Here is a 25,684-nt window from a genome sequence, read left to right on the forward strand (position 1 = left end):
ATGTTTGTGTTTTTTGGTGGAAACTTACTATTTAACTAATACAGTGTTGTATCATACTGTGTAGTTGATTCAAAAACAGTTTTCTGCTGAATTTCTTGTCTTCTATCATAGATTTGCTGTTATTTCTGTTATTTCCTGAGTTTTTTCTTGCAGCAAGTGCCGCCCAACCTTTGTTGCCAAAACAAAAAGAAAAAACAAAGATATTAAACTTTAAAATAAAATATTTATTAAAATATTGTCTATTTAGTATGATATTGAAGAGATAAAAACAATGAATGTCTTCAGAAATAAAACTTTTCAGTTTTAATTTTAAAACAATGTGGCCCTCAAGTTTTCTCAACTTTTGGACATGACACTGATTAATAAGCTCAGTTGCTTTTGAGTCATTGATTATAGATGGGAAAGTAAACAGTTTTTTATCTTCTAATCTGCTGCATTTGTTAATTTTATTAATAAAATGTTTTTCTGTTTTGCTTTATATGCAAGTTATAGTGGACGCATGCTTCCTTCCCACATTTATATCATTCAGTTTGGTCTATGTAAAGTGGAACTGCAATGTTTTGGTCTGAATACAGAAATATAAATTCATTAATTATTCATATTTTTCTCATTTTGCTTTCAGGTTTGCCACAGAGAGGCGTTTTTACCAGGAGGGATCTTGAGTATTCGTTCTTTGTTCACTCTTTATGCATCCTGGGGAAACTCATCATCTACACCAATGGACGAAAACTCTTTCCCATCAAAATTAGGAAACACAAAGGTGTGACTTATGGCTTTCTACATACTTAAAACATCAATTCTGTGTAGTTAAAGTACAAATAAGTGGTAAAGTTGGAGTTGAGGGCTCTAGCTCTTTAGTTTTTCATTATGCTAGGCGATTATGCAATCAGATTGTGACTCAGGAATGCTTGTAGTGAGCACAGATATGAACCGCTCCCCTCACTCCTCTGATGCAGCAACTTTATTCCTCTTTATCACTAATAAAGTTACATAATCCTATTAATGGGAGGATATCTGACAGACGCATCTTAAACTTTAACTGTCTGTGACTTAGCTGCTGTTCACTCTGTTCCCAAGTTATTGTTATGTAATCAAGTTAATGAATTAAAGGAGTTGAGAAATGTTGTAGATTGCAAAATTACATAATCTTATCTTTTCTTTTTGTCTAGCTTCTTGTACAAATCTTATTACACTTAAAATAGGAGAAGACTAACTTACAAGTAACATTTCAGCAAGATGTGTGAGCCTGATTTAAGTCAATAATTCAATAATACTGAATAATCTGGAACTAGAACTTTATTTGATCAATATTAAGGAATTGTTTACTTGGAACAAACTCCTATTTCTCCTGGAAAGTTACTTGTAAGTTAGTTTTGTCGTATTTTAGGTGTACTAAGATATTTGCACTAGAAACTAGACCAAAAAAACAGAAATAATACCACAGGAGATGGTGGAAATGATCTGGTTTGCATATTTCATGCTTACATTCAGGCCTTGATTTAAATCTTGTTTATTCCAACTATCCAACGTTTGAAAGCATTTGTTTCCTCTTATAGTATCACCCACTCACTTCTCAAAATTTAGGAGTATTACACTGCAAAAACACAGAGTTTTACTAAATATTTTTGGCGTAGCTTCTGGTACAAATAGTACACTTGAAATAACACAAAACTTACAAGTAAACAAGATATTTGAGCTTTTTTTAAGTCAGTAATTCCTTAATATTGATGAAAATGTTCTTGTCCCGCTGGCACCGTTACCTAGCAACGCCAGCCAAGCCCAGGCCGTAACCTAGCAACCCAGTTTGAGCTCCACTGGCAGATTATTTCAGTATAAATAACATGTGAAAAATGTCTTGTTATAAGTGAAACAATCTGCCAATGAAACTAGAATTTTATTTGATCAATATTAATAAATTATTGGCCTAAAACAAGCTTCTATATCTCACTGAAAAGTTGTTTGTACGTTAGTTTTGTCATAGTTCAAATGTACTAAGATGTTTGCACTGGAAACTAGACCAGAAATACTTGGTAAGATTTTGTGTTTTTGCAGTGCAGGAGTAATGTTTAAAGTAGATTAGGACAATTTCCCTCCTTTAGAAAAGACTCAACAGAAAAAACCTGAATTAATTTCACTGATGCAAAACATTTTCTCTCACATAACTACGGAGGAAATGTGACTTACTATTTAAGAAAAATTAAAATATTGTATCTCCAATTCCTGAAGTTAGCTAAACTATTTCAGAAGGGAGAAAATTCCATATTTGACAATTGGTTCTGTCTTATTTGGACAATTTCCAAATCTAATATCTATGAATCTCATTCTGCTCAATAAACGTTGGGCAAATTTGAGTGAGCAACATTTTTATTCTGCAGTGTAGACACAGAAGAAGCCTGACTGATTGCTGCCGTTTGTGTTTCAGACCCGGTTACTCTGACAGAGCTGATTGTCATCCTGATTAACATCATGTATCGACACCCCCAACCTTCGAACGGCGACTCGTCACTGACAGGTGTGTCACATGCGTTCCCACACGCAGAAGGTTTGTCCATGAGTCGCAGATCCTCCCTAGCAGACAGAAAAATACTCCTCAGAACAAAGACTTTATCAGCTAACCTTGTACTGACTCAGTTACTTCTGTAATAGCTCTCTGGGGTTTTTATGGTCTGTAATGTTGTAGACTCAGGAATTTCACAACTGCAATTTTGCTGACTATAATCGATAACGTTCTCCCCATTGATTATCATTCCCTTCGGCTGCTGCAGATAGTCATGCTGAGCAAGACTTTTGCTTCATCTGTGGTATCGAAAGATAACGAGTACAGTGAACCCTCGCTATAACGCCTTTCACAATCATTAAAATGATTATTTTACTGTAGTTATTTGTAAGAAAGCATTATATTTGTTTCAAAAAATGCTTAGGCCTGAAAACAGGCTTTGTTCTTTGGTTTCAATGTAGAGTATTTAATTATGCTGTATAATAATTGTAAAAAATAAAGGTAACTACTTCACGGATTTCGCCTATCAGGTTTTTTTTGGAACCTAACCCCACTGCAAAAACACAAACTCTCACCAAGTAATTTTGGTCAAGTTTCTAGTGCAAACATCTTGGTGGACTTTAAATAACTTTTCAGAAAGAAATATGAACTTGTTTTAAGTGAGCAATTCCTTAATATTGGTATAAAAGTACTAGTTCCACTGGTAGATTATGTCAATTACAACAAGACATTTTTCCATGTTATAAGTGAAAATCTTTGAGATTTCAAACATTTTCCACTTTTGAAAGTCAGAAATGTCCATCTGTTTTTCTAGAGAATTTCAGATTAATCTCAAAATTTCCAGTTTTTTTCTTCCAAATGTAAAACTTTTGAAGCGCCTTAAATGTCTCGTTTTTTTTTGTTTTGTTTTTAGAAAATTTCTGATACTAATCAAAAAATTTCAGAGCTTTTTTTATTTGGGAAAGTCTCAACTTTTCAAACTCAGAAAGCTCTAGAAAATTTCAGAGATTAATCTCAAAATCTTTTTATTGGAAATATATTACTTTTGAAACTTGTAGAATTCTTTTTCTAGAAAATTTCTGAGATAAAAATTTTTTCTTGTTTTTTTTCTAGAAAATTTTTGAATTACTCAGAAAGTTTTATTTTTGGAAAATCTCAACTTTTCAAACTGAGAAATTTTCTTGTTTTTGAAATTATTCTCCAGATATAAGTTATTTTTCTTTGGTGGAAATGTACCAAAGCCAAAATACGGCGTCGTAAAAACCACCAAAAACATTTAATCAGAAAACATATTTTGAATTTATTTTCATAATTTCAATTAGCACAGTTCTATGGTTAACAGAAATGCAGCTGTTGTTCCACAGCATACCATGTGGACATTATGTAACATATTTAACCAGTTTGTCTTTTGCTTCATGCCTTCAGGCTCGCTGTCGCCCAGCTGTCTGGTGATGGAGGTGCTGTGGATGTTATGTGAACGAACAGAATGTGCTGCTGATTGTCTTCACCAGACTGCTGTTATTGAGACTCTGCTCACACCTGTTGTTGCTCTCCTCAATGCACAACAGGTCCGTCTCTCCAACACACACTAACACACACTTTATGCGCTGATAGAAATCATAAACTGGGGGCTCAAGTCCAGTCCTGCAACTTTTACTTACATTCCTGCAACAGAACTCCTCAGTTCCCTCATCCACATTCAGTCATTCAGCTCTGCAGAAGCCCAGTAACGATCCATTAATTTGATTCAGGTGTGTTGGAGAAGAGATTAATCTAAAACTATAGTAGCTCTCCAGGACTAGACTTGAGCAGCGCTGTCATAAAACAAAATTATAGCTCATAAAGTCAAAGTCACAGTATAATGTTTCTGTGTCGAGACATAAGAAATCATCCCGTTTTTTTTTTACAATTTTACAAAAAGAGGTGCGGGGAATGTTGGGTATTTGATGAAAACCTAAAGGAAAAGCATCAGCGCTGTAGGGGAAATCAGGCGTATCGTATAATTTAACAGCAGATTAAACCACATTTTGCATCAATATCTTAAATTCATGCAGCCTCTCACATTATTGCAGAGAAACTTCAGCCACTTCAATTTATAATGTTGGTTCAGTCCATTTAGAGCTGCTGGTATTTATTGATCTACAGTCCAAACTGCATCTCTAAAGTTAGATTATTCTCTTTTTCAGCCCTGTTGCTTCCCTGTTAGTGGATTTTATTACATAATTGTGTTGAATGGACTAATTTGAAGTAGGACTGTAACTAACAATTATTTCTGTAATTGATTAATCGAACAATTAATCGGATAAAAAAATGCAAACAAATGCAGATTTTTTTATTAAACCACATAAGACTTTTATTATACATTAGAAATACATTAAAGATGCAAATAAACAAATTATTCAGTTCTTTTTAAAAATAAAAATAAAAACATTTTGTTTGCTGAAATATTTTTACATGTTTTTATCTTTTATGTAAAATGTATTCATCTTTGGAGGCGGTCCTAAATATCGATTATATCAATTCCAAGTCAGTATCTCCAAAAATGTTTTGTTGTTTTTTTTGCACTTTATTTATTCAGGAAAAAATGCACACAGATTTGCTTTGTTTATTTTAAATGTATATTTTTTGTTTCATAACAAAACAATATGATAAAGTATTGTGTTTATTCCAGGTTATAACAAAATAATTTAAAAAATACACAAAACACATACAGTCTAAAGTTTAATGATATATCAAGCTTAAGTAATAAAAAGTATCGGTATCAGTATCTACGATCCTGACTCTGTATTAACTTGGTATCGGGTCGAAACCAAACTATGTGGTATTGCACACCTCTAGTATTACATTAGCAAATGCTTTGTCAAATTTCATATGTAAAACTTTACATTTAATATTTCTCACTTAAACGGCTGCATTTAAGAAATCTACAAAAATCTGGAAAAATCATTTGAGTAAAATAATCAGAGACAAACCTTTGTTTCATTAGTACCACTTTTTTCTGAAAGCTCTTGGATAAATTTGTTAATTTGTGTTCATATCTGTTTATTTCCAGACTAACTTGAAGAATCCTGCAGCCACTCTGATTCTCATCGCCGACGTTTTGGCCCGCATCGCAAACACCGACAGAGGATTAGCGCTTTTCCTGTACGAGAAGAACCTTGTTGTTGCCCACAGTGAAAAGTAAGACACTGATTAACCCTCTTTAAATATCATGATTAAAAAATCTACTTTGTGTTATTATAAAAATTGCTTTATGAATGCTACAAATTTGTCCCACCAGGTTGATGCAGATGGAGACTTAAAAAAAAAAAAATTAGGACAAAACTATAACCCACAAATTAAAAACTCACAAAAATGTCAGATACAATACAATGTGTTCATCTTTTAATAATCAAGCTTTCTGCTTTCTCCTTGATTTCATGATAAATAAAGACCACATCTACCCACATATTAGGGATGTTGTAGATAGAAAAAATTCTGTAAATATTGAGATTAATCTGTTTTTTGAGAAAAAAAGTGAAACTTTAAGTTTCAGAAGTTGAACATTTTTGACTTTTCAAACTCAGAAATTTCCTTGGTTTTTTTTCTAGAAAATCTAAAAAAATTCTGTGCTTCTTGGCAGAAATTCACTTAGATTTTTTTCTGTCTATAATTCCCTTAATATGTTGTTGTAATCCACTAATCCACACTAAAGCAAACCTTGGTGATCCCAAATCTGCTTTTATGTATACTATTACACCTTTTTCAAATAAAGGCTGACCTAAGTCATGTTCATTAGACTACAGTTTCAGTTTTCTTCAGTTTAACCCAAAATAAATTATTAAGCAGAAAAAAAAACAAGAAGTTTGGACGCCCCTGGATTATTCTGTCCAATAACAGCTGTTTGCTGTATTTTAGCAACAGAACAGTTTAATGAAGCAACTTTAAATGTTGTGTTTTTGTTACCTATAAGCAGAAAGTCATCATCCATCCATTATGATTTAATAATTATGATTTATTTCTATTAATCATAATTAATAGAAATAAAGTCTTAAAAACATCAACATGTGTGTAATTAATCTGAAATAGATGAAGTTATCAATTTGAGTTGCGTTACAACATTTCAGGGTTGAGGACTTACTAAGTAACGTTTTGTGATGGACGTTGCAGCTTCTGCATGCTGTGCACACAGATGTTGGTCTTTTATTTCTTACTAGATGTTTTGTGTTTCCTGTGCAGAACCTTCGCTGCTCACATCGTCGTCCAGTTCACCTTGAGGCTGCTGAATAAAGCCCTGCCGTCTCTAAGGGAATCAGACGCGTCTCAGACGTTATGTGGAGCTTTCATCTTTGTTTGTAGACAGATGTACAACACCTGTGAGGGTCTGCAGGTCCTGCAAACATATGGCCTGCACAAAGCCGTCGCTGCTGCTTGGAAAAAGGTACAACTGCAACATCCCATGGTTCATGCTCCATCTGAGTCCTGGAACATTGTCACCAAGAACTTTATTCCATATAAAGACTGATTCAGATATTAATTTATTGATGCATCTCATCACAATCCCACCACTCTCAGTTCTGACTGAACATCCAAGCAGATTCCTCTGCAGATGTTTTAATCGATGCTCCACAAAAAGCCGTCGCTGTTAGTTGATCATTTCTTTTTATTTGCTTCCTTCGTCCTGCTATGACTTTGTGACGATAATATTGACTCTCATTGCTAAAAATGTTTTAAAATAGAGCGCTGGATGTTGCAGAACATCAAGCCTGAAGGACTGAAGTTTATAAAAATGTGACACAAACTAAAACATTTATAAAACATACATCCAAATTATTGCAAAACTGTGAGGATATCTTCATGATTCTCTGCTGTATTTAGTTGTTTTTAGATGGAAAAACACAAAAATAATTTTATTATAATATAATGACTTAAGTGATTTCTTCTGGTCTGATTTTTTCACTTGTTTTTGTTTTAAAGACGAGTTCTTTATCAGAAAGGATTCCTACTCCAGTTTCTGGATCCTGCACTGGACCATCCACCCAGGAAATGGCAAACATGTGAGATCACACACATATGATTTCAGTCATGAAATGACAATAAAACAGGTCGATGGTGCTACAATACTTCACTCATTATTTAATATTCATTTGACTAATGGCAGCAAATAATTTAATAGTCGTTTGATCATAAACTTTACAGCCTTTAACAATTGTTCTCATGTCAAATAAAACATAAAAAGTCATGTAGCTTCTGTTATTAATAATTAACCAATAAAAGCTCAGAACTGCTGGACTCAAAAACCCAAAAATAACGGCGGCTAATAACAGACCTTTGAATGCAATACTATGGAAAACTTGATATAATATGTGGCCCAAAAGTATTAATAATTGACAAAAGAAATTTATTCTGGTGTATTGAACTAAATAACACAATGTTTTAAAATATTTCTATTAGAGCCATCTGATATTTTTTCATCAAAAAATGTGATGTTATTTTGGATAATTGTTATAATAATTAATTGGTGATACTTCTGTATTTAGCTGTTTGTTTTATTTTGTTCTGAAACAGCTTAAAGTGTCAAAAGATAAAATGTTTTTGCCTTTATAATAAGAATCCCTTCATAAGACTAATAAATATGTAATAAACCAGTTTTTAAGATGCGTCTTAGATTATCTTGAACAGCCTAAATGTGGACATTTCTCAGGACAAAAGATGTAAATTGAGAATATATCTGTGTTTTGTTGGTGGGTGTTGTTTTATCCTGCTGTTTTTCTGTTTCTTTTTGTGGATCTGGAACAGGCTTGTCTGGGAGGAAACTTTGTTGGGCAGTCTGCTGAACTTTGCTGCGACCCCTAGAGGCCTTTTGCTGCTACAGCAGACCGGTGCCATCAACGAATGCGTCTCCTACATGTTCTCTCGCTTCACCAAAAAACTGCAGGTAAACAGTGAATTAATAAAATCTTAACCTTTCCTTACATTTCTGTCAAACCTGATCTAATCCTCAGTCCTATGCCTCATCTGTTTACTTGTTGGGTTTATTCAAGTTTAGTTGTAATGCATATTTCAGCATCAAAGTGCTTTACATGAAAAAAAACTCATAAAAACATTCCCCGAATCAATGCAATTATATTTTTTATATATTTAATATCAGCATTAGACACTAGACTATAGAGCTGAAACGATTAATCATGATTAATCGATTTAAAATAGTAATTGATTAATTGTTAAGTGGAGTATACTCTCAAAAAATGTCATCTTGTTGAAAAACCAAGTTATTCAGAGCAGTAATTAAGCCAAAACTGTGTAATAAATATAAAAATTTGCATTTGAGATAAAAAAAACAAACAACCTAAAATTCCTAAAGCGGTAAAGTTTTTGATTCACTTGGTTCAAATTTTGTAAATAAGAATCTCCCACTAAGTACCATTTTCTATCAATTATGAATCAGTCAACGGATCTATACTGTATTGATAAGTCGAATTTGGATTTCCATGTAAAAAATTAAATGTGGCATGGGAGTGAACAGCTACTTTTGAATGTTTGACTCATCCAATGATGATTCAAACACATTATTGATCTGGAATAAAAGTTTTATTCAGTATCTTCCTTAATACGTAAGCCAGATATATTATCCTGCCTTCACTGGAACAACCATTGAGTTTTTAGTGATAAGAATTGGTATCGATATGCAGTAATTATGTCTCTGTTCTTGAAATTATTAACTTTGTGGAGGCTTATTTAATATCTGAGATAAATGGATAACTGAAACTGTGTGTTACAGAGTTTAGCAGAAGTATTCACACCCATTTTGTCCTACTTGAACCACAAACTTAAGTACGTTTAATTTGGATTTTATGTGATAAAGCAACACAAAGCTGCACACGTGCTATGTAGAACTATGTATTGTATATAGTTTTTATAAATAGAAATACAAAAAGTAGTGGTGAGCATTAATTACAGGTCAAAGTTTATGGGATTTATGTTTGAGTATTAGAGAACGTCTTAGAAACGACTCAATAAATCATGCTAGGAGGGATTTTCACCTTCAACTGTGACAGTAAATGTCAAAGATAGAAACTTTTTTTTTTGTAAAATCCAAACTTTTATCTGAGAATCTGAATTAATTAATCAGGATATTTTTTTAGTTTTTAGACTAACTGGTGTATGTTGTATACACCTATAAATACTTTCTTCAGAGTTTTAAAGAGACTAGTTCAACATGTTGGTCTAAATATGTAAACATTTTCCCATTAACATAAAAGTTGTTTGTGATATGTAATTACTTTATTATATTTTACACCATTATCAGCAGCTGGCACAAAATCAAAACAAATCGGAAGATAATGTGTGTTTAACGAGTGAACGAAGCATCTTTAAGTGTTTGTAACGCACCGTTCTAATATATTTGAGGAAATTTAATGCTTAACATAAACAGTTTGAGTCTGAAACTGGAGCTATTTGCAGCATATATTCTTCTTTTTAGTAGCATTTCCAACATAAACAGCTGATGTTTTTGGCCGACTATCTCCTCATCTTCATTTTCCTGTTGTCATTTCTGCATTGGCTTCTTTTTCAATGCGCTTTGGTTCAAATTTAAACAGCTGAACGTTACTTATTGCATAAAAATTACTGTTCTGGCTGGACGGAGCTAGCTAGCGCTGTAGCATATTTATTTAAATTTATGAAAACCCAACAGCCTGCTGCAGTGTTTTTATATTTTAAATAAATGTTTCTCAGACAAAGTTTATTGTTATACCTAATGGTGAATTTCTTTAAAACAGGAGAATCCAATGTGGTTAAATGTATTCCGCACTTTTCAGATGTGTAGTTGTAAAATCCATTGAAAATCTCATAAATTAAATACTTCAAACTTTTACAAATCCCTGTAAATGAAAGGCCTTAACCAAAGAATAAAAAACACATTTGAATTGTATCTTTCAGTAATTAAGCAGCACAAACATGCAGAAGCTGCTCTGTTTCTTCTGCTTCATCTTTAAAACATTTGTTCCTGAACTGTTTCTCACATCTTTGTTTTTCCTGAAGAATGCATTTGTTTTGTTGATCCTCCTCCTCCTGAAGGACGCAGTGTTGTTTACTAAAGTCTGTTTATCTGTTTAGTATTCAGCTGGTGCTCGGATACTGAAGCAGGATTTGTAAGATTTATATTGTAGACACGCATATGCCCAGTCTTACATGCAAATCTCAGTCAACTCCCTTTGGACCCAATTTACTGACATCCTCTGCACGGTTTTGTAATTACTGTTTCTGTTGGACATTGCACTTTAATTACTGTCAAGTTCTTTTTTAAACTGTGCACTTCCCCACTTGAAAAGGGATGGATGACCCCATGCAGATTCTTAATGGCAGGGATTTTACTCGAAGGACCAAACAGTTTTCCTTGCTTTTACTTCCATTTATTTCAGTGTATGGACATATTCACCATTGATCCAGAAGATGCAGGTAAAAACCTTTAAACAAACCCAAAAAATAATAATTACTAATCTGTATAAATTAATTTCACTTAGTTGCAAATTATATAAATAATACCAAGCAACCCATCACAAATTAAATATACAAAATAATCAAAATTAAATACACAAGTAACTAAACTTATGTTAACTTTAACTTAACTTTAAAGTGCATTCCAAGTTAATATTTACATTTCATACACATACATTTCTTAGCATACAAACATCTGCTTCTCAACATTAATAATAAATATTTATCATAAATTTAGCTTTAAATTATTCTTTGAAGTTGATGGTAAATTAACAATTGAACTTGTTACCCAAATCCATTTCATCAATGCAATAATTAATTCAATCATAAAAGTCCATCAGTCAATGAACGGCAAGCGTCGCCGCTGCAATCCACCACCTCAGTTCAGCTGTCACTAATGATCCGATCGGCCAAACTGGATTGTAGACAACTCTGCGGTCCGATCTCATAACAACACAGTTTATATCTTACCGGCTGCCTCTCTGCTCATCTAAAAGATCATCCAGTTGTACACAGGTTGACTAGGATCTGTGATTCAAAAAGTCCCAAACTCCTGTCCTCTTTGTTTGACGGCTTTAACTTCCGTCTTCTCTTTTTTTTTCCTTGTCCGTCCCGCTTTTAGGTCCGTGTGGGAACGCACAACTTTTTTTCTTTTTTCTTTTTTTTTTTTTTTTTTTCTTCCTTCTGATTTGACTTCACACCTCCCACTCGATCTTTCCATTAATCAATGGGAAGATCGCAGCCCATTGTCATCTTGGTACATCTGGAGTTTTTTACTCTTTGGTTTGACTTTCCATTTGTTCCTCTACAGGTATTAAGACAATGAGCCTCCTAACATCCCTGTGAAGAATGGTGGTCTTGATTTTGTCTTTCTTTGGTGGATGAGTTGGTCTTTGCTTGACATGTCTTGTTATAGGGGTGCAATAACTTGGGACAACCTGGACATTTACGTCCCTCACAACACCCTTCTTGTCAGGACTTGCACTTACAACTTTGCCCAGCATAAACTGCCCTCTAAGCGCATTTTGGTCACACAACCAGACGATGTCCCCAACAGCCACATTTCTCTGAGAAGTGTGCCACTTACTCCTCACAAAAAGGTTAGGACCAGCCAGTTGCCTCCAACTTTTCCAGAACTTAGTAACCTCATTTTGCATAGCTCCAAGTCGTTTGAATGAATAGCTGGAAAAATCAAACATTCTCATATCACCACTCTGAGATGCTCGTCCAAGCAAAAGACTGTTAGGTGTTATGTACTGAATACAACCCTCTCGACTTTGTATTCTCGCATCAATTGGGCGCTCATTTGCAAGGTTGGCAGCGTTGTACAGAATTGTATGAAATTCACTGAAAGTCAGTGTAAATTCTTGACCAAGACTCTGGAAAGCTTTTTTCACAATGCCAACAGCAGCTTCAGCAGCTCCATTTCTGTGAGGTGAGTCTGCGGGAAGGATTTTCCACACCCATTCAGTCCCATTCTTTGCTGCTGCTTCTTCCAAATCTGATCTGTTTTGGGTGCTCAGGTACCTATACAGCTCCTCCATAACTGGTTTTGCTCCAACAAAATTGGTGCCTGCATCAGACCAGATCTTCTGTGGGTGACCTCGAATTGCAGTAAATCTCTGATAGGCCATCAGGAAACTTTCAGTGGAAAGCGAGCTTGCCAACTCAGTGTGAATAGCTCTACTGGCCATACAACAAAAAACGACTCCCCAGACCTTAACCGTCACCCTTTTCTTGACGTCATCTCTGACATAATAAGGTCCGAAGAGGTCGACTGAAGTGAACTTAAAAGGAGGTGCAGGCTCAGCCCTCTCAGGCGGCAAATCACCCATCAACTGCTGACACTTCAGAGCTCGAGCTTTCCTACAGACCATACAATTGTCAACAATCTTTTGGGCTATCCTTCGTCCTTTTACAACCCAGGCTTTTCTCCTCATCCTCAGTAGGGTTCCAGCAATTCCATCATGTGCAGCATTGTGAGCTTCTCGGCCCAACAGTGTTGACACCCAGGCATCATGGGGTATGATGGGAACTGCAGCTCTGTCTTCTCTAAAGATCTGTATCCTGCCGCCACAGACTAATAATCCAGACTCTTTGTCTTGATAAACCACCAACCTATCTATGGTTGTGTTGGGAAAGTTGGCACCCATCTGAGCAGCAAGAAAAATATCCCTGAGAGCATCCTCTCGTTCTCTCACAGAGATTACCCCTCTTGAGCAGACTGCCTCCCACTTTGGTTTAGCTGCAACTTGATTTTTCTTAATGAATCTCTTCGCTGCTCTCCAAACCCAGACAATTGTCTTGACCAGTCGTGTCAGACTGCTAAAGCGGCTAACATCTATCAGATTCTGTATGGATATTGATGGCCGCTGCTTCTTTGCCAAAACCTCTGCCTGATTTTGCGGTAATTCTTGTTTGAGCTCTGATTCCTTTATCCCAGTCCTTGTGGTTACAGCAATGAATGCCTTCTTTTGCAACTTGGTGATGCTCCCTTTTGCATCAATAGCAAGTTGTTTAGATGATTTAATTGGCCACTTTTCAACTAGAGACTTTAGAAATGCTGGGCCTTGTTGCCACTTAGAGTCAATATCAAGATCTTGAGGGCTAGCTCCTCGGGTAATGATGTCGGCAATGTTTTGATTCCCAGGAATCCACCACCAATCTTGGATCCTTGTGTTGCTCTGGATCTCTCCAATCCTATTTGCAAAGAATGATTGAAACCCATAGCTTTCTCTTTGAATTGCTCCAAGAACTGTTTGACTATCAATGAGGTGATACCACCTCTCAACTTTGATTTGGCTGTGCATCTCAAAGTACTTCTTTAATCGTGATGCAAACACTGCTCCGCACATCTCTGCTTTAACAGCCTCACCTTTTTGTTCCAATGGAGTAAGCTTAGCCTTGGATTCCACCAGCCTAATGATTGGGTCTCGAGCTGATCCCCACCTCAGATACAACACTGCTCCATAAGAATATTCACTTCCATCTGAAAATGTAATTGCTAAAGGGTCACTGCTGTTATGAAAGGGAGTTAATGCTCTGCTAAACTGGATCTTACTAAGCTGAGTGTACTCTTCAAAAAGCTTGATTGCATCTTCTCTAAGGTCACTTGAGAGTGCTAAATCCCAGGTGTCTTTTACTTGGCTACTCACATTCTTTGCCTCTTGGAAAGCTTTCCGCACCAGGATTGCCCCCTTCTGTTTTGCAGGAGTTACTAAGCCAACTGGATCATACAGACCAGACACCTGACTGAGGAGCTCTCGCCTTGTCAAAGGGTTTGGTGTTTGACTTCTGATTTGGTCCAACTGGAGGTCTTGTCCAAGTCGCATCTTTTTTTTCCTCTTTGAAAAATTTATGCTGACCATGACATGGAGTTTATCCTCCTCCACAATGTACCCCAGACCGAGTGCTTTATTGTCCTCATCCCGCATTTGGTTTGGTAGAACCATGGTCTTTACTTTCACTTCATCCTGCTTGTTGTTACAATTTTTCCTCCCACTTTGCCCAGAAAACACCCAAGGTTTGAGTTTGAAACCTCCAGCTTTGAGAATGCACTCCACATTTTCTGTGATTTCCTTTAGCCTGTCTGGGTCATTGTGGGATGTTAGAATGTCGTCAACATAGCTGTTATTCTGAAGGACTTGTCGCTCCTCTTCAAGATGAATAAATGAGGGTAAACTTGCAGTTTCTCGCATCGCCAACTGTGCAATGCATCCTGCAGGTTTATCTCCAATGTTCACTCTTGTAATTGCGTAATCTCCAACTTTTTCATCCTCAGAATCACGCCAAATAAATCTGTGCAGGTGAACTTCTCTTTCCTCCAGCCAAACAGAATTATACATTTTCTTTATATCTCCTAATGCAGCACAAGCTCCTTCTCTGAACCTTAATAGGACAGCACGGATCTGGTTTAGCACATCTGGGCCTTTCATCAGCAGGTCATTCATACTTATCCCTTTAAATTTCTGGCTGCTATTCCACACAAGTCTTACAGGAGTTGTCACTGAGTGTGGATTTGGAGCAATTAGGTGGCTTACATACCACACTGGGCCGTTCCATTTGTTGATTGCTTCCTCAGACAATTTAATTGCAGCTCCACGCTGAAGCATGTCATGCACTTGTTCAGTGTAAGCAGCTTTCCAGTCAGGTTCTTTAGCCAGTTGCTTCTCTGTTCTAAAAAATGTAGCTTCGACTGCATTTCTGTTGTCTGGCAGGGATGCTGGATCTTCCAACCATGGGTACCTAGCATGCCAGTGAGGTTCGTCTGTATGGCTGTCTCCTTCATTGTAGGTGAGGCCTTCCTTCACTACCTCAAGCTCCCTTTCTTCAGCGAGCGTCATCGCCTTTCCTCCCGGCTGACAGTTTCCACAACGACATCCTCCACACTTAGGTTCACAAGCCGTGCCAATACTGTCCCATCTCCACCACTCCAAGAAATCTTGGCTTGTAGTTGCAGTCTTTGATGCCTTAAGTTGGTTGGAGATCTGATGAATTAATGGCGGATGCTGTGGGATTTCATGAATGACTTCTTCATATCTCACAGCAGCTGCCCTCATTGACCTTGCAAAATGTGTTTTGGTTGTATGAGCTGTCATGGCAAGTTCCTCAAACAATTCTGGATGGGTTCCTCCAACCACTTTTCCTAAGGGCCCCTCCCACAGTACAAGGTTCCCCACAACTCTAATTCTTTTTGGTGTCAACTGACCTTCCCTGTGGCTTATAAGTAAGCTTATTTCTCTGGGTCTTACAAGTTCATCCAGTGGTACGTCTGGAAAAAATCTTTTCAGCTGCTTTGCCTTGACATGCTTATGAATGTCTGCAATGCTGTCAAGTCCATAACAAACAAGCTGATAAGGTTTCAGAGTGCCTTTGGAGGTTTTCACACGAATTTTCAGGAGGTAACGTTTAGTCTCCACACAAACTTTCATCCCTCCAACTCCATGGACAATGAGTGTGATCTCCTCACTCTTGAGGTTTAATCTGCTTGCAGCCTTGTGTGTTATGTAATTTGTATCTGACGCCAGATCAATTAATGTGCCAATCTTTTGTCCAGCATTTGCGGTTACTTCAAGAAGCATCATTAACACTGGCAGCTCCTGCACTCCACTATCCATCAGGAAATTTAACTGATTCTGAGTTGTATTAAAATTTCTAGATGCAGTATTTGAAAATACATCTCTACAATGTCTGGCCAAATCAGGTGACAATTTCTTAAGAAATTCTTCTTGATCTTCAGTATACTTTCTGCTACCTTTGTCTTCTTGTGGGCCAATTCGGTTCCTCCTCTGGGTTGTGTTGCTTTTCTTAGCTTCAGCACTTGGGCATAGATAATAGTGATGTGGATCCTCCCCATTCCTGCAGCTTTGATTCTTGCACAAAAACCCAGGTTTGCAGTATGATTTATCATCATGTATTTCCAAACATTTTATGCATGCTCCTACCTTCTTAACAGCAGCTCTTTTTTCAGTTAGTGTTAATGTTCTGAACTGTTTGCAAAAATAGAGTCTTTTTCTGTGTTTTCCATCGCCGCAGACAACACAGCTTACGAAGTCATCAATTGCTTTGACTGACTTGGTTCTGGCGTGTCTTTGCTCCATTCGGGTCTCTCGCCTACTTGGTTCTTCTTCTCTCAGTTGCTCTAGTTGCTCATAAATATTTTCTTGATCTTTCAGAAATGCAAGGAGGTGATCAAACCGATTCTCTGGTACCACAGCATTCCTTTTATCAGCTGCATAAACGAGCCACTCCTTCTTCAGAGCTTCAGGAAGCTTGGTCTCAACTGACTTTGTCACCAGAGGATTTTTGATGGCGCCAGTATTTCCAAGGTCACTTAAATCCTTAAGAGCCTTTTCAACAGCTTGAATCAACTCCACGATTCTTCTTGGCTGGTGACCCCTAACTGCAGGAATTCTCTGTAGCTCCTCCACAATTTCAATTGCAATAGCTGTCTGATTTCCATAGCGGTTCTCAAGGACTTGAAAAATATCTTCTGGAGTGCTATAGGAGGTTAAGCGAAGGTCTCTTGTGATTTTCTCATCTAGACTGTCCAGTAGCTGCACTTTTTTCACCTCTCTTGAACCGGTTGGTTCTCCTTGTTTTTGAAGAGCTTCCCAGTCCCTTTTCCATCTATAAAAATCACGCCTGTTTCCAAGAAACTTTGGGAGAGATGTTGGTTTCAGCTTGATGGTTGGTAATGAATAATTTTGGGAAGCTACAGTTTGCTCCTTTTTTCCTTCATCTTCTTTTAATCTTGCATTAATGAACTCTGCTGTCCTGGAGACCAACTTTGGGACACTAAGTTCCAATCCTCTCAGCCGATCTTGAATTTCATCCCGATAGTCATGAGGAATCCATCTTTTCCAGCGACAATGAACTTCTTTTGCAGCCTTTAAAAGTTCCTTCAGATGACTGAGGGTGAAGTCATATGCCTCTTTTTCCACTCCTGGTGCAATAGTGGCAACATGTTCACATTCTGATTCTGCTACTTGAAGTGCAATTAACAGTTCAGTTTTCCCAAAAGTTCTCCACAGGGTCTCCTGGATTAAACTTTTGATTTCTCTTACTTTTGCTTCACATTCATTTGCAGTTTTTTCCAGGTCAGATTTCTGCTGTTCAGTCAGTGCAGCGTCGTCATCTTCACCCAATTTGGATTCCACTTCTGCGATGAGACTTGCTTCCAGATCATCATTTGCTGCCATTACTTTTCCAGCCTCTATGTTGAGCTTGTTGAAATTGTCCTTTAATTCCTCTTCAGTCATGTCCTCATGCGTCCGAGTTATGTTATTGATCAATCGAGTCAACAACCTCTTTGCTGTCGTTCTCTCCATCTTTAGTTGTTCAACAGACTTCTCATCAGCTGGTTCTGCCATCTTTTGAATCAGTCTCAGTTGTTCACAGATATGAAGCAAACAAATGATGTCAGCTACTGTCTCTTCTTTAACAAGATCCTTCAATTAGTTTCTTTCTTTCTCATCAGCAGTTTGTGGTCGGTTTTTCAATGCCGCTGGTTTATACTGTTGCCGGTTTTTTGGCCGGTTTTTACTGTCAAGTTCTTTTTTAAACTGTGCACTTCCCCACTTGAAAAGGGATGGATGACCCCATGCAGATTCTTAATGGCAGGGATTTTACTCGAAGGACCAAACAGTTTTCCTTGCTTTTACTTCCATTTATTTCAGTGTATGGACATATTCACCATTGATCCAGAAGATGCAGGTAAAAACCTTTAAACAAACCCAAAAAATAATAATTACTAATCTGTATAAATTAATTTCACTTAGTTGCAAATTATATAAATAATACCAAGCAACCCATCACAAATTAAATATACAAAATAATCAAAATTAAATACACAAGTAACTAAACTTATGTTAACTTTAACTTAACTTTAAAGTGCATTCCAAGTTAATATTTACATTTCATACACATACATTTCTTAGCATACAAACATCTGCTTCTCAACATTAATAATAAATATTTATCATAAATTTAGCTTTAAATTATTCTTTGAAGTTGATGGTAAATTAACAATTGAACTTGTTACCCAAATCCATTTCATCAATGCAATAATTAATTCAATCATAAAAGTCCATCAGTCAATGAACGGCAAGCGTCGCCGCTGCAATCCACCACCTCAGTTCAGCTGTCACTAATGATCCGATCGGCCAAACTGGATTGTAGACAACTCTGCGGTCCGATCTCATAACAACACAGTTTATATCTTACCGGCTGCCTCTCTGCTCATCTAAAAGATCATCCAGTTGTACACAGGTTGACTAGGATCTGTGATTCAAAAAGTCCCAAACTCCTGTCCTCTTTGTTTGACGGCTTTAACTTCCGTCTTCTCTTTTTTTTTCCTTGTCCGTCCCGCTTTTAGGTCCGTGTGGGAACGCACAACTTTTTTTCTTTTTTCTTTTTTTTTTTTTTTTTTTCTTCCTTCTGATTTGACTTCACAATTACAGCACGTGATTTTATTTTATTTTGGCTATTTTTTTTAACATTATGTTGAAATTAATTAAATTTCTTGAATGTGTTTTATTTCTGCTCCTTTAATAGCTTGTTTCTGCACCCAGCTGTATAGTTGAACAGTTTTGCCTCTTCTTGCTCGTGTTTTTGCTGAAGGTGAGTCGCTGTGAGAAGTTTGGATACGGAGTGATGGTGACACAGGTAGCGGCGACCGCTCCAGGGGTTGCAGCTCTGCACAGCTCAGGTAACAAAGTGCTCATTTGTACAAACACACACTTGCCAGCTGGGATGCTTGAGGCTTGAATTGGAAATTTGTGCAGCTGCTGTGAAGAATTTTGTTGTTGGTCGTCTCTGGAGTTGTTCACTGTCAAATTTGGGTGCATTTTGGTATAAAAAGAGGAAATATTGTGAATTTATTGTGAAAAGTTTGTACGTATTCATTCAGAAAGGTCTTTAGTTTATACAACTTAAAATTTCAGTGAGTTTTAAAAGCAAGAAGTGAATTTATTTAGAATAGTCTCAAACTTAGATGGTCTATAGATTAATTTAAAGCTTTTGATAAGTGATGCTAAATCTTTAAAAATGTCTCAACTTAACAAGATTAAGTCGGATTATCTGGCCGGTGAGTCGCTGCTGCTCCAGAATCAATGCTATCGACTCAAAACTGCTCAAATTAATGAGCCAAATCTATTCTGGAGTAAAAATTTATAGTTTAAGACAAAGATTGAAATATTTGACCACAATGAAAAGAAAATGTGAAGTGAAATTAAGGCTTTCAAGCTGCAGAAACACAAAATCTTACCAAGTATTTTTGGTTTAGTTTCTAGTGGAAATATATTTATACACTTAAAATAAGACAAAACTAGCTTACAAGTAACTTTTCAGCAAAAAAATAGGAACTTTTTAAAGTAAATAATTCTTTAATATTGGTGAACAAAGCATTTCCCCCATTTTATAAGTGAAATTATTGACTTAAGTTCCTATATTTAACTGAAAAGTTTGTTAGTTTTGTCTTATTTCAAATTTAATAAAATATTTGCACTAAATTACTTGATGAGATTTTGATTTTATAGAAACTGGAAAATCAACTAAAAATTAATTCTGAAAATGTGTCAAAGCTACAAACAGGATTTGAATGATGTGCAACTTGGTAATGAATATTTATTAAAACACAAGGAGTGTTTATATATTTTGCATTTTCTGTAGATTACAGAAAGTTACCAACTAAATCAATCTTGTGAGCCTAATTTTCAATAAATGTAAATAAAACTTCTATCTTAAACTGAAGATGTTTAAGATAAAAATGTTGATGTTTCAAATCATTTGGCAACTTTTCTCCGCTGTGTTCATCCTAATCCAGTTTACATCTATAAGTGGTGCTACACTTGTTTTTGTTTTCACTAAAAGTTTTCCTGACGGTTGAATTTCTGCGTTGGGAAAGATATAATTTTTTTTTATCTCTAGGTTTTGTCAGATTGCTGGTTGTTGATCTGTGGTCGGCTCTCGAATGTGGAAGTGACGACGCCAGAGTCGTCCGACCCAAACCGACCCCCATGGACTCCATAGACAGAAGCTGCCTCAAGGTAAGCGCATGGACAGAGCCGGCCCAAAGCATACGCGAGTTGAGCGGCTGCTTATGGTCGCCTCAACAGCTGTACTTTTTATTACAAATGTTTATTTTTATGTAAGAAGATAATGTGAATCTCATTTTGTTTATTTAGTAGTAATAGACACATTTTACATACATTTAAATTCATTATTACTGTCAAATAGTTAAATTGCTACATTTTAATATCACTCCGTTTTTCAAAATGCTAAATAATTGGAGCATTTTTAAACTACTTACAAATAATAGGTACGTTACACACAGTGGTGAAACATCTGTTGACATGTTGGTATGAGCTGGGGGGGATTAAAATCTGGTTAGGGCCCCAAAATTGCTTTGGCCGGCTCTGCATAAAAAGAGAAATTTAAACCACATTTAAAGGTCATATTGTCTTTCAAACTGTTTCTTTACACAATATATTTCCAGAAGATTTTATATTTTTCTTAGTTTTTTAAGCTGAGAACTACTAAAGCTCATATTTTGTTCATTTGATCGACTTTCCTACATTAAAGTTTGAGTCAGTTACGAAGAAATAAAGCTACATATGGCAGCATATGGTTTCTCTGTAATTTAGCTCAGAAATAAGTTTGGTTAAACCAGGGATGAATTACATCTGCATCAACATCGGTGTCAATGTTTGAAATATTGGTATTGATCCCATAAGTGAAAAATCTTGTCATTTATTTATTTGACAGAAATAGTACTGCAGCGCAGGATTGTGGGGTGTTTAACTGAAGCAGATTTTTATTTTTATTCTTTCAGCTTTGGAAGGGTTGGAAAATATATATAATATATCATCAATATCATAATATCATCAATATATGGACTGGTCAATATTTGTATATTGGTTTGGTTGTTTGTTAGTTTGTTCTTTTTGTTTTTGTTGGACTTCAAGTCTGAAATTAAAAAAAAGTTTCAGTAACGTTATTGTCAAACACCGATTTCGGCCAAAATGTTTCTATTGGTGCTTCTCTACTTAAATTACTGCAGCTGCTTACGAACACATTAATAGTTCAGTGTATTTATTCATTAAAAAACAACAACAAATCACTTAATTTTAGTGATATTTATTGGAAAATTCACTTAATATTCTATATGACACGGTGACATCTAGTGGCAAATTTATGAACTGCAAACAACTGATTTTATTTTGCTGTTTCAAGAAGGTTTCACAAACTATGGTGGAGAAATGTGGAATAATTCAAATTACATTGTGTTACTTGTTGGTTCCTCCATAAATTCATAAATACTTTAATAATCCCAAAGATAAATTTAAATATAAAAGGTTTTTTTAGCGTTGTGGCCAGAGTTGGACAGCAACCAGTTACATTTACTTCTTTTGGAAAAAAACAACTTTATTACACTATATTTGTTACTTTTACTTCAGTAACTTTAATATTAAGTGAGTACATTTCTGAATACTTTATCCACTGTGAGTAACTGCAATAAATGAAGATCACATTTGTTTTAAGCAAAACAAACTTGCAGTTTTTGTTAAAGTTTTAAACTGAAAGCAAATGATTCTGAAAACTTTATTTTGCCTGATTGTATCATGTACTTATGCTATTTTTATTAATTATTTTCAATTTGATATCTAAAATAACAACATTGCCACATAGCTTCTTTTTAAGTAACAGTTTATTTTTGATCAGTTACTCAGTAAATGACATATTCTTCTGTAAATATATTGGTACACTTGAAATAAAACAAAACTAACTTGCAGGTAGCTTTTCAACTGGTTATAGAAACTAGTTTTAAGTAAATAATTCCTTAATATGGATTAAAAGGAGTATTAGTTCAACTGGAGGATTATTCCACTTATCTCAATATTTTTTCCCATGTTATAAGTGAAATAATCTGCCAGTTAAACTACTAGGTTTTCATCAATATTAAAGATTAATGACTTCAAACAAGCTCCTATATCTTGCTGAAAAGTTTCTTGTAAGTTAATACACTTGAAATACAACAAAACTAAGATTTTTGCAGTAGAAATTAGATTAAAAGTAGTTGGTAATATTTAGTTTTTGCAGTGTAAAAAACCCTTTTACTAGAGTTTTATTAGTGATGTTTAAATGTACAGATAACAACCCAACCACTAACTTTTTTGGACTCAAATGTCCTCAGCTATAAGAAAAAATGTAGAAATTAAATTCTGTAAATTTGGAAATGTGGGTGGAAACGTTTTAGTTTCCTTTTGCACCGAATGTTTCTCTCTTTTCTCGCCTAGAAGAGTCTAAATAATTCAACTTGAAGCGTCAGGTTGCGTGCAGCCGAATTGTGAAACTGGCCGACTGAATCCAGACCGTCAGTGAACTGTGAACTTTGACCCCGACCCTGCCACCGGCGGCGTTAAAGCCAGCCTTATCAGCGTGTCAGCTGCCAGGTTGTATTCAGGAAATCCTCAAAGCCCAACAAACCGTGTGGAAAGTCTCTGATTTTCACCAGAATCCACAGGAAACACAAAATAAAACAAGTTCTGGTTTCACAGCATCTTTACTTTAAGAATATTATCTTAAATATCTACTTAATCTGTTAATTTATGGAAATAATACATGTTAGCTTATGATTCATCCTATATATTTTCTTTTTTTTGCATTTGAATTCTTATTTTTTTAATTTATGAAAGCCTAATATACTTTGATAATAATCTTAACGTTAGTTAAAACACATTCTTTACATAAAACTTCCCCTCAATCGTTTGCAAGCAAGAATGATTTAAAAAACATGGAAGAATTGAGGCAAATCCACAATAAATTCAAATTTGTGCCTTGATTTTTATTTATTTTTAATAAAAATCACTGCAGTTGCATGTGATCGGATATCAGTGACGATGCCCCTGATCAATAAGGACAGATCTATTCAGTCTAACTCTATATTTTGAGCTACGTCATATTTTATTGTTTGTTTTACATTATATTTAGAATTCCTTGCACTTTCTGAACCATTTTAAAGGTTTGTTGCACTTTATTTTTTTATGTTTGTTTACATGTCTCTTCATTATTTACTTTAAATTGGCTGTTATAACTCTAAAGTGCACTGACTGAACAAATTAAAGTTGCTTTTACATGTTTGACCAAGACTGTGATGCTATTGAAATGTGCTGTACTGGTGCAAAGTTACCAAATAAATGTCTGTTTAAAAAAAAAGAAAAAAAGTTTTCAAGTCAATTAAGCATCGTTTTTCTGTATCGGCTGATGCTAAGCCTCAGATATCGGTATAAGAAGTGAAAAAAGTGGATCGGTGCATCCCTAATTCAAACCTTCTAGACAATTGTTCCATCATGAAGTCTTTTAAAATTGACATTGTTCTTAATAAAAATGATCAGTTTGACATTTTTAAATAACTTCTAATGGTTCTTGTAAGTGAGATACAGAATTAGCTGACGCATTTTTGCTTAAATTCATGAATGAACCTAAGGTATCGGTATCGGAAGTGAAAAACGTGGATTGGTGCATTCCTAATTTCTATTAAATTTTTAGTATTTTTTACCAGCTTGTTGTTTCTGTGTCCCCAGTCCTTCCTGTCCCTGATCAACCTCCTGTCTTCCTCCTCCTCCGTTTGGGAGCTTCTGTGCCGACAGCCGTTGGCTAACAAGAGCGAATACAGCCTGAGAGAAATCCCATCCTCCATACCTGTGAGCAGTTCCCTTCCCGACCAGCAGAGGGCGTCTTTGCGCTTCGATTTATCCTTCCACTCACACCCACACGTACCAGCGGGAGTGAGTGGAAAGCACAAAGGCCTTCCATTAAACCTTACTCTGCTCAGTTTTTGTTTTGCTTCTTGTTTCAGGATTTGATTGACAGGCTGGTTGCCGTGGATTCGGATGTGAAGATCCACTCGCTGTTCCAGTACGAACAGTCGCACGTCTTCGGCCTGAGGTGAGATGAGTGTTTTTTCCCATATAGCTTGACATCGGAGGGGGGAAGCGCATGATATGGGATTAGCACACACTCACTCCCCTCAGTCTGCGGCATTAGCAGCCTTCCACTTTGATTAGCGGCTTTGGGAGATTGATGAAAGGATTTTTCTGGATAAGATCGAAATAAGCCCGGCTCTGCGGGTATTTATGAGTAACTCGCTCCTTCAGTGAGACTGCTGGTTAAAATGAAAAAAAAAAAACCCACTTAAAATAAATGAATAAAAAAATGGTTTCTTTCACTTTTCATCAGGGGTGTCCAAAAAATGTCATTTTTAATAAAATCACCAAATATATTGTGATTTTAAATAAAAGGTTTTATCTCTGATTTGTATCACAGCACATTAGGGCTACTGTAGATGAAAATCACAAAACATTTTTTGATTATTCTCAGAAATTTTCTAGAAAAAAACTCAGAAAACTTCCAAAAGTAAAAAAGTTTCCACTTTTGAAGCTCAGAAATTTCTTTTTTTTTTCTAGAAAGTTTTCGAGATTAATTTCAAAATCTCAGAATTTTTTCTGAGATTTTTGACCCTTCAAGATCAGAAATTTCCAACTTTATTTTTTTCTAGCATTTTTTAATATTAATTAAAAAAATTATTTGTTTTTTAATAGATAAATGTTTTACGTCTCAAGCTCAGAAATATCTAATTGTTTTTTTCCTAAAATAAATTTCATATTAATTTCAAATTTTCTGAAACTTTTCTTGCAAATTTTTCACTTTTCAAGCTCATAAATTTCCAAAAAAAATTTCTAGAAAATTTCTGAAATTAGTGTCAAAATTTCTGACTTTTTATTTTGGACCTATTCTGCCATTTTGGATTGTAACCATAGATCCAAGACTTCAGAAAATAAGTAATGGAGCCGCAAACAGCCCCTGGTGCCCCATTTTTAACACTCTTCACCGCAAAAAAACAAAATCTTTTTTTGTGTAGTTTATATTGCAAATATCTTAGTTTGCTTTAAATAAGAAAAAACTTAAGAAAACTAGAAAATTACAGCCTGTTATAAGTTAATAATTCCTGAATGTTGATCAAAAAGTGTCAGTTACACTTTCAGATTATTTCACCTGTAACAATGGAACTAGTACTTTTTCATCAATATTAAGGAATTATTGACTTAACCTCTTGCTGAATGTTACTTGTAAGTTAATTTTGTCTTATTTCAAGCGTAGTAAGATATTTGCATTAGAAACTAGACAAAAATACTTGGTAGCATTTTG

At 35.5% G+C, this 25,684-nt stretch overlaps 2 protein-coding genes across 4 annotated transcripts in view; one reads left to right on the forward strand and one right to left on the reverse strand.

Moving 5' to 3' along the window:
* tbc1d32 (TBC1 domain family member 32) overlaps window positions 1–25,684 on the forward strand; it is a 72,234-nt gene that overhangs the window by 8,760 nt on the left and 37,790 nt on the right. For both annotated transcript variants that reach the window (XM_023347762.1, XM_023347763.1), the window contains exons 13-23: window positions 623–760; window positions 2,423–2,512; window positions 3,923–4,065; window positions 5,550–5,677; window positions 6,716–6,917; window positions 7,454–7,533; window positions 8,276–8,414; window positions 19,097–19,184; window positions 20,405–20,523; window positions 24,061–24,180; window positions 24,336–24,424. In XM_023347762.1, coding sequence (XP_023203530.1) covers window positions 623–760; window positions 2,423–2,512; window positions 3,923–4,065; window positions 5,550–5,677; window positions 6,716–6,917; window positions 7,454–7,533; window positions 8,276–8,414; window positions 19,097–19,184; window positions 20,405–20,523; window positions 24,061–24,180; window positions 24,336–24,424 — 1,336 coding nt within the window. The remainder of the gene's footprint in view (window positions 1–622; window positions 761–2,422; window positions 2,513–3,922; window positions 4,066–5,549; window positions 5,678–6,715; window positions 6,918–7,453; window positions 7,534–8,275; window positions 8,415–19,096; window positions 19,185–20,404; window positions 20,524–24,060; window positions 24,181–24,335; window positions 24,425–25,684) is intronic.
* LOC111611372 lies at window positions 10,519–18,906 on the reverse strand. 2 transcript variants are annotated; one of them, XR_002754021.1, is made up of 3 exons: window positions 18,701–18,906; window positions 11,447–18,198; window positions 10,519–10,944 (listed from the first exon to the last, which is right to left on the reverse strand). XR_002754021.1 is itself a non-coding variant. In XM_023347760.1 (2 exons), exon 2 carries the CDS (start codon window positions 17,845–17,847, stop codon window positions 11,749–11,751), a length of 6,099 nt encoding a protein of 2,032 aa, XP_023203528.1. In that variant the 5' UTR covers window positions 17,848–18,198; window positions 18,701–18,906; the 3' UTR covers window positions 11,000–11,748. The 2 variants fall into 2 exon arrangements, 1 of the variants encoding a protein (XP_023203528.1); XM_023347760.1 differs by lacking the exon at window positions 10,519–10,944 and having other exon boundaries at window positions 11,000–18,198.

The sequence above is a fragment of the Xiphophorus maculatus genome, chromosome 15 (genome assembly GCF_002775205.1).
Source record: "Xiphophorus maculatus strain JP 163 A chromosome 15, X_maculatus-5.0-male, whole genome shotgun sequence".
Lineage (NCBI taxonomy): Eukaryota > Metazoa > Chordata > Actinopteri > Cyprinodontiformes > Poeciliidae > Xiphophorus > Xiphophorus maculatus.